The sequence below is a fragment of the Cervus canadensis genome, chromosome 1, assembly GCF_019320065.1.
Source record: "Cervus canadensis isolate Bull #8, Minnesota chromosome 1, ASM1932006v1, whole genome shotgun sequence".
Classification (NCBI taxonomy): domain Eukaryota; kingdom Metazoa; phylum Chordata; class Mammalia; order Artiodactyla; family Cervidae; genus Cervus; species Cervus canadensis.
In genome coordinates, this window is record NC_057386.1 from 40177559 (window position 1) to 40191405 (window position 13847).

A 13847-nucleotide genomic window follows, 5' to 3' on the forward strand; every position below is an offset into this window, starting at 1 on the left:
GAGCCTCAGTCACAGAAAAGGGAGGGGAAAGCCTTGCTTTCCCAGGGCTGTGAGACAAAACGTGAAGGAACACAGGAAGATCAATGCAGAACTAGAGGCAGCGGGCTAGACGAAGGGACCCTCGCCAGGGCTGTGTGGGCAGGACCGGGTGAGTGTAGGGCCTGTCCTGCGGTGACTCATGTAGAGGTCAGATCCCAAGGCCCAGTCAGCTAAAAGTGGGGAAAGGCGCAGGGCTCAAGTGGAGAAACCCAGATTGACTCGTGGCCATTCCCCAGCATGGCAGAGAAGACCAGGAGGTAGTGGACGGGTTGGCCGTTGTATGAGCAGCAACAGCTGTGCAAACATTTGCTGAGGTGTGATGAGGTCCCAGCCCCCGGACTGACCCGTCACACCTCTTCTCTCAGTCATCACAGCTGCCCTGCTGAGGCGGGTATCCTCCTCTCTGTTACGGATAAGATAGCTTGCTCAAGGTTACCGCGCTGTGACCCTAGGCGGTCTGAGGCAGAAGCCACAGCTCCTTTGTGAGAAGCTGCCTCTCTGAAGGCCTGGGGTCAGGGGAGCCTGCAGCGCTCCCAACACGGCTTTGACAGCTCCCCCCAAGAGCCGGAGACTTGGGAGAGAGAGGCTTTGTCAGGTGCTCTGTAGAAACACTGTTTATTCAAATGACAGGCAGGAAGCGGTGGCAGCAAGGGGTGAGGGCAGCCAGGTGGGGGCTGGGCAGGTCAGCACTGCTCCCCTACATCCGTCATCCTGCGTCGACGGCCACCCCGCTGTTGGCACCAAGGTGGAAGTACTCGCCCTCCTCACCCTCCTGTCCCAAACTGAATAAATAGCATCCCTCTCCCCACGAGTGCGGGGAGACTCGCGTGCTGAACTTGGCCCCGCCGCAGCCCAGAGTCAGGGGAGGGCAGAGGCTCAAAATGGCTTGTAGGGAGCAGAGCACAAAACTGCTCTCACCTCCTTCTTCCTCTCCTTCCTCCCTGCCACACGCCGGTCCCAGCCTGGTCCCAAGACAGGCGGTCAGTGAGGGCCTGGAGGGGAGGATTGTTGCCTAGCGCACACTGAGCTCAAGTTCACAAGGCCATCCAGCCTGTCGCCCATCCAGGCTGACCACCAAAGAGAACGTCAATTCACGCCACTTTATGGACAGAAAAGGAGGGGCAGGGAGTGAGGCAGTGGGCAGCCAGGTCTCTCCCAGCCTCAGAGGTAATCAGAGTCCTAGGAGCAGGCGCCCTACCGATCCATCTCGTCCAGGAGTGGGGTGGCATCGCCAGCAATAGACATGGGGGTGCTTTCGATCATAGGGCTGGGGGAGGGCCGAGGGGTCAGCCGCTGCTTCTGTTTCCGCCGCTCCGCCTCCTTCTCCTGCAGCCACTGCTCCGCCATCTTGCCCCAGTCGATGGCTGCATGGCTATTGGACCTGGAGGGAGAACCAGGGTGTGTGATACAAGGACTTAACTTGGCCTTCGGCTCGCCAGAAGAAAGCCCACCCCGCACTCCCTGGGAGGCTCCACGCTCGCAGAGATGGATCTCGCATCTGTGGACAGCAGTGTTCTGGCTTCTCCCAGAGACCAGCCCTCTGGGGGACACCCCCTGGCTTACGGCTGTCAGGAGATCCGGAGCACCCACCTCGACTAATGACCTGTCTGTCTACTGTCAGTATACTCACTTTGGCTGCTGCTGCCGTTGCCGGGAGCTGGAGGAGGGCTGGGGCTGGGCCTGGGCAGACTGTGGGGTGGTGCTGGCCTGCAGCTGGTGGTACTGTGGTGTGGTGATGGGTTGGCTGGGTGTTGTGTAGGAGTAGCTGGGGGTCATTAGTGGTGTGGCCACTGGCTGCTGGGCTGGTGTTGGGAATACCTGGAGAAGGGTGACAGTTGAGTTTAGGCTGAGTTTGTGCTTATTTGGTCTTCCGGTAAATTTCTGACAAGCTGAAAATCTGGGCTCTGCACAAAGACTTCCAGCTGACCCTCTCCTGAGCAGGATATGATTCTAAGCAGCGGAGGCAGGCCAACAGCAGGGCCCACCACTCGACCACTTGAATCTAGAGGTTTGAGGGTTCAGGTTCCAAAGATCCCAAAAGACTCCGTGGAATGGTCAGAATTTCTCTTACTCCCCTTTCCCATCAGTGGCCCGAGAACAAGGAACATCTGTTGGAGACAGCTCCTAACGCTGTGGCAGTCCCACCTGCTGTGGAGGCCCTCGTGGTGGGCCCTGCAAAGCCCAGTCAATGGACACAGGCTGGTCAAGGATGACCGTCCCCTTTCACCTTTCCCACCCTCTGCAGGGCTTTTCCTCCCCACGCCACGTACGTGGTAAGCGCTACTGCCCCCTCCGCTGCCGCCATAGCCATACTGGCTGGAGGCCCACTGTGCTGGGGTGGCGTTAGGGTTCTGGCCCTGGCCTGTCACGGCAGCAATGGCATTGAACATCTGCGAGGTCATGTTCTGGGGCAGGGCATTCACAGCCCGCGTCAGATCTGTAAGCACAAGAGGTGGAGATGGGCATGTTAGGGGACAGCCCTTCCAGCTCCATCCCTCTTACCCCCAGGCCTGGCACAAGCTCCTTACCTGCAAGGTTGATGTTGGCTGGGGTAGCATTGATAGAAGCAGGTGTTCGGGTCCTGCTGCTGCTACTGGGGGTGATGCCTACAAGAAATGGCCCGAGTGAGAAGTCTCTCTAGAAACCTACTTCCAGTTTTACAACTTAAGGAGCTGGGAGAGGTACCGAGGTGGGTGGAAAGAAGGGCAGCTGGGGGAATTCCCTGGCAGTCCAGTGGTTGGAACTCTGTCTTTTCACTGCTGAGAGCCTGGGTTCAATCTCTGATCAAGGAACTAAGATCCCACAGCTGCACGGTGTAGCCAAATAAATACACAAGTTTAAAGAAAAAAAAAGGGAAGCTGTATAGGCAAAGAGGATGGAGGACCTTCCTGACGTTAGGAGGAGGGAGCAGGAATTGAAAGCCAGTGACAGCCTAGGTCTCACCTTCAGCTATGAGAGTCAGTGTCTGTCTGCACACAGTGCTCAGCTGTCCCTCAACCACACTCTGGAATCCAGTCACAGAGTAGCGCTCACCTGGTACGGGGTCCTGATAGTGATCCTTAAACCATCTGAAAAGGCCGTTCACAGTGGGGAAGACTTGGCCCCGGTACCGGAATCCTTCTGGAGTCACAGTTACATATTCTATCCTGGGATTTTGGAAGGAAATATGCATCAGATCCCACTTGTGACCAGCTGGGAGCGAGTGGCCAGAGCAGATCTCCACCATGTGAAGTAGCCACACTGGGTGCTAGGGGGAGGAGAGATAAAAGAGCCAGTCTCTGACCCTGGAAAAGGAGGCTGCACTCTGGCAAGGTGAGGAGGGCACAGAGAAGCCCAGGCAGGGCCTGGAGTCAGCAGCCCCAGGTGTGCTCTCTACAGGCTGCCAGAAGACTCGCTGGGGGCCGGGTCACCATCCTGGGCTGCCGTGTGATGGCACCACACAGCCGGTGAGGGGGATACAGAGATCACAGTGTTGGGGTGGGGGGCCTCCCCGGGCAGCAAAGCACAGTGCTCCATGAGCGGAATCCGAAGTGCCTCTTGAAGGTGGCTGGTCTGTCCTCATTTAACACTTTGCCAGAGCAGAGAGTGGATAAGAGGCTCTGGGTTTAGATCCAGTTCCAGTTTTGGCTCTGCCAACTCACCACCTATATGGTTTTTTACCAAGTTACTTGGTACCAAGTTACTGAATGTGAATCTCCGCCTCATTTGTGAAAAGAGGATAACAGCACTTAAATCTATAGCATTTAACCTATGAGGAGTAAACAGTGTGTAAAGCACTCATCACACTATTGAAAATGGGTTGTGCTCAATAAAGCACAGCTGTCAACAGACAGCTAAATATGTCAACGTTCTCACTCAGATTAAGATGAAACCTGCTTCTTGCACCATAAGGAGTCTGTGCCCCTTTCCATGGGAAGCTATCACGTGGCCTCTGTCCCTGGTTAAAGTCCTCTGTCCAACTGCTCCTCATGGAACAGTTTCTAACCCCCACGTGGCCCTGGCTGCCATCTTCTGGAAGCATGCTGGTGAATCAGAAACAAGCACGATATTCCAGAAGTGCGCACGATGGTGCAGGGTCCAGAGCTGCTTGTCCTCTGAACTCCTGCTAACAGAGCCCACTCTGGGCACCATGTGCATGCACGTGGACAGGACTAAGAGCAGAGAGGCACAGTCGAGGCCAAGGACCGCAGGACGACGCGGGAGTGGAGAAGGCAAGTCTGGCCATCCATCTGGGTAACAGACACAAGAAAGGAGGTCGAGGGAGACAGGACTTGGTCTGGTGCAGGGTGAGTGCTGGAGGGACGCAGATATCGAATACTGAGGGAGGCCAGCCTGGCTGTCACACACAGAAGGGGACAGAGCAGGCTGGCAACTGGAAGAAGAGATGCTCTCCAGACCTACCCCACCTTCAGCACACGCGCACCACAGCAGCAGGGAGCCCCTGCGTGAGGGTAAAGGCCCTGGTGAGGGGGAAGCGGAGGACAGAGCAGCCTGCTGGCCCCGTCTCTGCCAGTCAGGTGGAGAGTGTCTGGTGGTTTCCATCACTCCCTGGGAGGGAGAAGAGGTGAAGGGACCTCCTTTTTCACCCGGCTGATTAAAACACCTTATTCAGTCTTTGCCTTTTTCCTCTAAGTCATTACCCTCTGTCCCCACCTCCAACCTCCACCTCCACTCAAAACAGGTAAGAGGGGAAAGGCAGTCAAGCAGAACCAAAGAGAGTACTGTTTGGGGCCTGCGAGCCTATCTGTGGACCCCAGCGGCAGCACCTTCTCAGCACCAGTGCTCACCTGGGTTTACCCCGGGGCTGGTATCCCAGTAGGAACTTGCCGGGCAGTTCCTTGCAGGCACAGATGAAATAGGGAATGAAGGTGGGCTTCTCCTTCTTAGTTTTGATGAGCAGCTCCTCTAATTTCTGGGGGTAGAATGAGGGGGAGAGGTTGGGATAGCAGCATGCTTGGTATACAATGTCTGGCCTCACACACCATGTACACCTCCTTCACCAGCGCAGCATCCCCTACACTGAAGGGAAACCAGACATCCTTAAGTGACTGGGAGGGGTCATCCCTCGCAGGGCCCTGGGCTCACCTTACGGTCCCCACCGCTGCAGTCCTGATAATATTTGTGGTTTAGAAGGTCCCGGGCAAAGGATGCCATAGGCTGAACATAGCGGGCAACAATCTCATCCAAGTCTTCAAACTCCTGTGGGAAGAAGGTGAAGGCCCCGAGTGTCATTCTGAACTGAGATCCAGCCTTTCAAGTCCACTTGGAAGAGAACCCACAGGAGGGGAGGAACTCCCCCAGCCCTCCTGCTGTAGCCTCATTCTGCTGCAAAGTCCCTTCATCTTACCCACCTGTGTGAGTTGGGTCTAATTTTATCAGCTTACAAGACACAAAATCCCTTACATTTTTTATTTGTTTGGCTGCACTGGGTCTTTGTCTTTGAGGCGCGAGTGCACCGGCTCAGAGGTGGCTGTGGGCAGGTTTAGTTGCTCTGAGGCATGTAGGATCTTAACTCTTCAACCAGGATCGAAATCACATCCCTGGGTTCTAAGGCAGATTCTTAACTACTGGACCACCAGTGCAGTGAAGTGAAGGTCTCTCGGTCGTGTTCGACTCTCTGTGACCACATGGACTATACAGTCCATGGGATTCTCCAGGCCAGAATACTGGAGTGGGTAGTTGTTCCCTTCTCCAGGGGATCTTCCCAACCCAGGTCTCCAGCACTGCAGGCGGATTCTTTACCTGCTGAGCCACCAGGGAAGTCCACAAAAGCCTTTAAATCATAACTTTAGTTCTCCCTTATTACTTGGGAACAATAAGGGCCTTCATAAAATTTCTCTCCACTGAACAGAGAAATTTGGCCTGTGTCTGCTTGAGGACACAAGCACTTGCATGTGTATTTTCTCCTCTTCCTCCAGTGGTTCTCTAGATAAGTCTATTTTAGAATTTGGAGGACAGAGAAAGAAACACGAAAACATGATACATACAAAATTGCTGTCAAATTACTCATCTCATAAGGGCCCTGAGTAGCTAGAATACATACAATGCACACAAGTGACTGTGGTGGAAGGGGCTTGCTTCTGGAAGCAGGAGTGGGGATGCTAGCCTGTGCAGGGGCTGCCTCTTACCTCACTGTTGATCCACAGGGTGGCTCCCAGGCTGAAGGCGTTTTCCTTGCCCTCTTCCCGCACATCCACGTGTTGGTAGATGCCGTCACTGACCTTCCAGGTCACTGTCAGGTGATTCTCGCCCTTGCTGCTCGGTCGGATGATCACGTCACCCTGGTCCATGGTTTCCATCATTTTTTCTGCTTGCTTAAAATTTATATTATGGAAGGATGGGTGTGCAATCACTCGCTTGATATATGCTGAAAAGGGCAGGAAAGAAGCATAGGTCAGCTGATGGGATGGGGAGCCAGCCCAATGAGACAAGCCATGGCTAAATTTCTGATCCACCACTAAATTCTGAGACTTTCACCCTCTCTGGGCCTGGATTCTCGGATGTGAAGGCTGTGTTAACCTGGGCTTCTAGGGTGCTGGGAGAATGAAGCTTTAGGGGTCCCAGTGCATCAGCAAAGAAAATGTGACCCAAGAAGACCCCAGCGTCCAGCCCGGCCTATGACTCCCTTTCCTGCTGCCTCTGGGCCTCCGCCCCTCAGAGCTGAGCACTCCCACTGGGAAGCTGAGCAGTCTGCACGCACATCCTGGGGCGGGAGGGCTGCCAGGATGCGGGTGCACAGGCATGGCCGGGAGCACTCACTGGTCCGTTGCTGCTTCCGCTTCAGGTCCTCCTCCTGCTTGTGGTCTGCTGCTTCGGCATCAAAGTCATAGTAGGTGTCCTTGGGCAGCTTCCACTCGTTGTTCCTATCCATGAGGTCCGAGGTGCGGCAGGTCAGGTCTGCGCTAAACTTCTCGATGTCAATCTTCATGATGCGGCAATGAACAGTCATTCCCACCTAGATCCACAGAACATTTGAGCTGGAAGGGACAGAGACGGTCTAGCCGATGCCCCATTTTACACGTGAGAACAGCAAAGTCCAGGCAGAAAGGTGGACAGACTGTCCAGAGCCAGCCGGCTACTGAGCATAAGGTTAGCAGGAGTTTTGGGCTGAGTTTGGCCTGCAGACTAGTCTGTGCCAAGTACTGACGCCTCCTGCTCTAGGCAGAAACACCAACTGGAGTCTCCTGGGATCGCTCACTGGCACTATTCTCTTTCCCCATAAAGTTGCCCAATTACTGTTCCTAGGGTGTGAGCCAAGTCTGGCCGTCCTTTTTGGAGGAAAAGCAAAGTAACAGTTTTTCTGTACTTTCCCTCTGATTTGAGCCCCTCTGTTTATTTTTTTTTAAATCAAGTATTTTTATTTTTAAATATAAAAAATGAAGGATAAAAGCAGTAAAAATTACACTTCAAGTGAATAAATTATAAACCAAGTCAACTATATATTCTGACTTCTATATAAAACAGGAGGAGGAGGAGGATGCTGCTGCTGCTGTTGCTAAGTCGCTTCAGTCGTGCCCGACTCTGTGCGACCCCATAGACAGCAGCCCACCAGGCTCCCCCGTCCCTGGGATTCTCCAGGCAAGAACACTGGAGTGGGTTGCCATTTCCTTCTCCAATGCATGAAAGTGAAAAGTGAAAGTGAAGTCGCTCAGTCGTGTCTGACTCTTAGCGACCCCATGGACTGCAGCGCACCAGGCTCCTCCTTCCATGGGATTTTCCAGGCAAGAGTACTGGAGTGGGGTGCCATTGCCTTCTCCAGGGCCCCTCTGTTTAAAGAGTGACAAAACCCAGTCAATCTGCACAGCTCTCCTGGAAATTGTCCTAGCTCTGTTTACAGGTATACCTCGGAGACATTCCAAGTTCAGCTCCAGACCATCACAATAAAGCAAACATCATAACAAAGTGAGTCACCAGAATTTTTTAGTTTCCTAGGATATATAAGAGTTATAGCATACTATAGTCTATTGAGTGTGCAACACTTTTTTTTCCCCAAACACTGCTATTTTTTTAAAAAATTAAATATCTTAATTAAAATTTCTTTTATTGCCCCCAAAAAAGGCAAGCCATCACCTGAGCCTTTAGTGAGTCCAAATCTTTTTGCAACACTAACATTAAAGATTACTGATCACAGATCACCCTGACAAATATAATTAAAAAGTTTGAAACATTGTGAGAACTGGCACAAATAAATGCAGCACAGAGACATGAAGAGATCAAATGCTGTTGGAAAAAATGGTACTAATAGATTTGCTCAATGCAGGTTACTACCAACTGTAAATTTCTTAAAAAAAAAAAAATTACAGTAACTGTGAAGGGAAATAAAATGAGGGATGCCTGTGTTAGGAATGTCTTTCCCTAGCCTTCCTAAGTCCATGGTTCTCAGGGGTTCACAACACTTAGAACCAGAGATTTGGCAAATCTGATACCACTAGCAGATGTCACTAACTGGATGATCCTGGAAAAGGCACTCAAATTTCTCTGAAACCAGAAGATAAATATTCCCATCTCCATTGGACTAGCAGATTTGAGACAACACATGTAAATATTAAGGGCTGGAATCCAGTGTGTGAATAAACAGCAGCTCTGACAGGAGAAACTAGAACAGAAAGGGAGCTCAGCCTTTCTGCTTCACAGCATGGAATGCCGGGCCTTGCTTCCTGCCAGCCAGACTAAACCACGGCTTCCCACACAGGAAGGGCTGGCAACTTGATCAAATTTCACAAAGGCAGTGAACAAAAACTGCTCCTCGTTTGGGTAGATACTTCTTACCCTGACTTCACTCAACTGGTTGTAAATCCTCCTGAAATGTTCCCCAGGAACATTTCCCAGGAGCCCCTGGGAACAGAGCCTAACTCCTGGTGGGCACAGCCAAAGCCAGCCTGATTTGGGCCGCTGAAAACTGCGCCAGATGCCTTGGCCCCATCATTCACCTACCTTCACCCGTTCCTCTGGCCGCTTTACCACTTTGTCACTGAGGAATTTGGTGGGGATGAAGCCAGTGACACCATTGTCTAGCCGTGTTTTGACACCGATGGCCTGGCCTGGGCATGAACCGCTGTCAAAGTGGTTCCAGACCTAAAGACGGCATCAGGAGAAGAGCTTGATCATTAAGATTCTGGAGACCACACATTCAGGAGCTGGCAGGAACGCTGTAATTCATCTTACCACTGACACTGGCAACACGATGTGAGAACATGATGACTCAGCCACTCAGCAACACAGAATTTGAATATCCCCTTCGTTCCCTGATGCATAACTCATGTTTGGCACCACTGGCCAGCAGATCAATCTTTTATGTTATTTTAATGTATATGTCCCTCCAGTGTCAAATGAAGCCCCTCCCTTCCATTCTGTCCTGACCTTGTGAGCTTAAGAAATATCTGTTTGTCACCTCAGAACAACTCATTTCAGTGAACCAGCACATCATGGCTCTTTTACATCCTTGACGAATCTCACTAGTTTCTTTTACTGGGTAAAGTTGAAAAACAGTCTATTTTACTATCTGCCTAAGTAACATATGAAGATCCAGAAAAAGCTTCAGGATGGCTTTTATGAGTTCTAACCATGAAAAAAGCAGATGATGTCTAGAAGACTGTGGGAAAAACAAAGATGTGTGTGAAGGATGACAACACTGAAGGGAGCCTACAGCTACCTTCTAAATAGCATAGGGACACCGTGCCCACCCTGTATGTAAGAAAAGCATACATTTCCTCATGTCTCTAACTGATTGAGCAAGATCCTCAGAGAATGGGAAACAAGGATTAAGGGCTGAGTGAGAACAGAATAAGAGCACATAGATCATTGGGACTAGCAGCACATGGAGGGACTTTAAGCTAAGCCTGTGTGTGTTCCAGATCTCTTCCCTCTTTGTGTACTGCCGTGGTAAAGTGTCACCTAAACTACTCCCATTCTCGATGCCTTTCTAAAGCACTGAGATCATGCAATCACAAACATCCAGGGACCATAACAACTGTAGCACATACCTCGCTTAGTTCCGGGAAATTGTCCTGTTGACAGAAAGGGCACTGCCACAGCCCCGTCTCATCGTTGCGGATTGCCTGGTCGTAGCTCTCACCCTGTGGACGCCTGTGGGCGATGCCGGTGACGTTGCAGATAATGAGCTTTCCTGCAGGAAGGGGAGAGGAGGAGAAGGGGAGAAGAGAACGAGGCAGTATGAGAGAACTGGAGAGGTGACTCCTCCCCATCAACTGTTTAGTGACAGGACATCTGTCCTAGAGCATCTCCCCTGATTTCCTTCACATTCTCGAAAAGAGAGATCGTCCCTTCATTTGATGACAGGAAAAAGAAGCCACAAGATTGACCCCATGAACACCTCACAACAGCAGGTTAAAAAGCATGATTTGACCTTGAACTCGAATTTGATTTCCAGCTTAGGGCTCTATAATCCTCTTAAAAGCTTCCCTGGTCTTTCCCACTCACAGTACAAACTGGCCTTATTCTTCTGGAATTATAGTCTGACTTGAACATACACGGTAAACACTATCCCCTCAACCCCTTTTTATCCTCCTCCAACTAAAGAAAACAGACCCAGGATTTACCAATGTAGAAGGTCTCTGGTGTTTCTTTGGTTAACATATTGAAGATTTCCTCTGTGTTGGGAGAGCGGTAGGCTGTCCGGAGGTCCTTATATCGACAGCTCAGCTCCGCTCGGATGTCGTACAGCGTGATGTGTTTGTCACCATAGCCCTGGGGAAGAAGCCCCTAATAAGATTCTTGCAACTGCTCCCCAACCTGAGCCACCAAGGGTTTCAGTGAAAGGAGTAGCCAGTTGGCTCTTGTCAGGGTTTCTTTTCTTTCCCCCCAATATTTACTAAATCAGCTTTTCAAACTTTTCCTTAGCCATGGAACACTGTTCTACAATAAAAATGCTTCATGGGGACCTCCCTGGTGGTCCAGGGGTTAAGAATCTGCCTGCTAAAGTGGGGACACAGGTTCGATTTCTGGTCTAGAAACATTCCACATGCTGCAGGGCAACTAAGCCCTGGCACCACAACTACTGAGCCCAGAGGCCCTAGAGCCTGTGCAACAGAAGAAGTCACCACAATGAGAAGAAGCCTGTGCGCCACACTAGAGAGTTGCCCCCGCTCGCCACAACTCGTCCCAACTCAAGAAAGCCTGAGCACAGCAATGGAGACCCAGGGTGCAGCCAAAAAAAAAAAAAAAACCCCTCATGGAATCACAATGCATGAAACAAATGCAAAGCCACACAGTTGGAAAGGAGGAAAGAGGCCCCAGAAGCAAACTACTACGCCCCCATCTCCCAGCTCCTCCAAAACATGCCCCCCACAATGTCTACAGCAGTCTCTGAGACGTCCTTGGCTCCTTAATAAGCAGACTGAAAACTTCCTCGAGTAAACCCAGTGCTGCGTGGGGAGGGAGAAGATCAAGTCTCTTACACTAATAGTATTGGGGCTACTCTGAGGATGTGCTTCCTGAGTCTCTTCTCATCTAGGCCAGGCCTTCCACTCTTTCACCCACCTGCCTCTCCAGTTCTTCTGCAAAGGCATCAAGGTCTAGGTCCTTGAGTCGCTCTGGGTTTTCCAAGATTTCTTCAAGGGCTCCTGCAGGGTTGGCATCCTCAGCTGATTCATCATATTCTAGAGCATCCACTGCCATCTTCCTGGCCCACTCATAAGTCTCAGGGTGAACTCGGGAACCATCAAGGACTTCAATATATGAGTCAGTGCTGAAGGAGAGGCAGAAGAGGGGCAGGATATATAACAAGAAGCTTCTAGTAACAACCCAGATGTCCACCAATGGGGAACTGGTTAAATAAATTAGGGTACCTCCATACAATGGAATACTATACATCCATTAAAAAGAATGAGGCAGATCTGTGTGTGCTGACATGAAAGATGGCCGCGATATATTGATAACGTGAAAAATGCACTGCAAAACACTATGAACCATATGATCCCATTTTTGTAGTAAATGGGTAGTTAGTAAATGCATAGCAAAAATAAAATTTAGAAAAGTTGTAGTATACATCAACTTGTTATGGCAGTTATCTCTGGGGGGTGGGATTATGGGGGACTTCCACTTTCTGCATAATATTTCTATATGTTATTGAATTTTATATGATAAAATTATATATATAAAAGTCTTATAAAGAAAACAAGAAGGGGGAAGACAACCTTTGAGAATTTGCTGACAGCTACTTTCCCCCATAAAGCCTTCCCAGGCTGGTCTTGCCCGTGCACTCACATGGACCTATGTTATTCGTGGAGTGTTACAGCAAAGCTGGGTGGAAAATGAAGTTTTAGAACTTGAAGCCTATTTCCCCACTGATTTCCATTACTGAATGAGGAGCTATGTGCCCGTGGAAAAGATCCTCCAAAGACTGAGTTGATAACTTCTGGAGAGGAAGAGGTCAATAGTGAAGTCCAAAGTCCAAGTGAATAGAGAACTTTCTCTCAATAACATCATCTCAGAACATACCAAATCTCTCTCCCCCTTCCTTATCTCCTCAGACCCCCACACTCCTCTTCCATTGCCCCAACTATTCCCACCCTTATTGAGCCACAAAAAATCATAACAACAGAACAAGTTTGTGTTTACTGAACCAAGTCTTATGTTTTCTGTCCTCAATTGATAAACTAAATTGGTTCTTTTGATGTTTCTCTCACAGAAAAGCTTCACATAATTGAACTGATCTTTTCCATAGGTCAGAGGCTCTTGACTAAATAAAGACTCTTGGCTTTAAAATGTTTCCTAATTTAAATAGTCTGTGGCCCTTTGACAGCCCTAATCCCTGAACCCCCAAAGCAAAGCCCAAGAGAACTCCTCTTGGCCCACCCAGGCAGAGGGCATCACCTGTCCCCCAGGGAGGCGGTGTCAATCTTGAGGAAGCCAGCACAATTCATGAAGACTTTGGGACCCATGTGGCACATGGTGACCAGCTGAGTCCGGCTCTCGAGCCTGGTGTTGTTCTGTTTCAGAATCTGGAAGAGAAGCCTGGAGTGAGCAGGAGCAGTAGACAGGCCCCACTTCCTGGTCTGTTTCCAGGTCTCTGGGAAACCTTCCACAATGGGAAGCTGCCCCAGCACCCCAATATCTAACTGAGCACTGAGCAGTTAGCACAATATACTGCTACTAAAAAAATTATTTTAAAGAACCACCACACTGTGCCAAGCAAAGACAATACACAGCTATTGTACAGGTTCAAAGTTGATGTAGAATATACACTCAAGTACCCATCCCACAGTAAGAGAAAAATTACCACAAATACTCTTGAAGGTTGCTACACGTCCCTCTCTATATTGAAATCCTTTCTTTCCTCCATGGGAAGAAAACCACTATCCTTAGGTCTGTGTCTAGCACTCTCTCGCCTTCCTCTAAATCATGGCTTAGGCTATCTTTTCCATGAGCCACCAGAATGCAGTAGTGACGACCAGGACTGTGGCCACCTAGGCTGAAGTCTGACCCTGACTCTTACTAGCTGGATGACTCTAGGTGAGTGCCTTTACTTCTCTGACCTTGCCCTTTTTGTCAAGCCATGCTGGGAAAGTAAAGGTTCAATGAAATAAGAACTTTCCTTTTTTTTTTGTCCTGATTCAACCCAATCCTACCTTCAGGAGATGGGTCCCTTTTCGAGGTCCCAGGCCACAGACATACTGAATCAAGGCCTGGCTGTAGGGGTGGGCTATGGCACGGTTGACATCAACTCCAACCTCATTGACTCGGTTGATGAATTCACAGTACAGGGCATTGAGTAACTCTTCTTTCACCACATGCTCCTGTCAACACACAGTAGGCAGGGATAAGGTTACTGTGCCACTCTGTCCACC

General features: G+C 50.2%; 1 protein-coding gene across 3 annotated transcripts in view; it reads right to left on the reverse strand.

The window, feature by feature from the left end:
- Nucleotides 1–635: 635 nt before the first annotated feature.
- The window catches only part of SUPT6H (SPT6 homolog, histone chaperone and transcription elongation factor), a 30816-nt gene continuing 17604 nt past the window's right edge, over nucleotides 636–13847 (reverse strand). For all 3 annotated transcript variants that reach the window (XM_043479556.1, XM_043479548.1, XM_043479566.1), the window contains exons 23-37: nucleotides 13629–13796; nucleotides 12874–13001; nucleotides 11539–11746; nucleotides 10599–10746; nucleotides 10023–10165; nucleotides 8974–9114; nucleotides 6799–6994; nucleotides 6168–6406; nucleotides 5125–5238; nucleotides 4827–4951; nucleotides 3073–3185; nucleotides 2568–2645; nucleotides 2310–2476; nucleotides 1670–1857; nucleotides 636–1420 (exon numbers count right to left, since the gene is read on the reverse strand). In XM_043479556.1, the coding sequence (XP_043335491.1) occupies nucleotides 1234–1420; nucleotides 1670–1857; nucleotides 2310–2476; nucleotides 2568–2645; nucleotides 3073–3185; nucleotides 4827–4951; nucleotides 5125–5238; nucleotides 6168–6406; nucleotides 6799–6994; nucleotides 8974–9114; nucleotides 10023–10165; nucleotides 10599–10746; nucleotides 11539–11746; nucleotides 12874–13001; nucleotides 13629–13796 (2343 nt within the window). In that variant the 3' untranslated portion in view covers nucleotides 636–1233. The remainder of the gene's footprint in view (nucleotides 1421–1669; nucleotides 1858–2309; nucleotides 2477–2567; nucleotides 2646–3072; nucleotides 3186–4826; nucleotides 4952–5124; nucleotides 5239–6167; nucleotides 6407–6798; nucleotides 6995–8973; nucleotides 9115–10022; nucleotides 10166–10598; nucleotides 10747–11538; nucleotides 11747–12873; nucleotides 13002–13628; nucleotides 13797–13847) is intronic.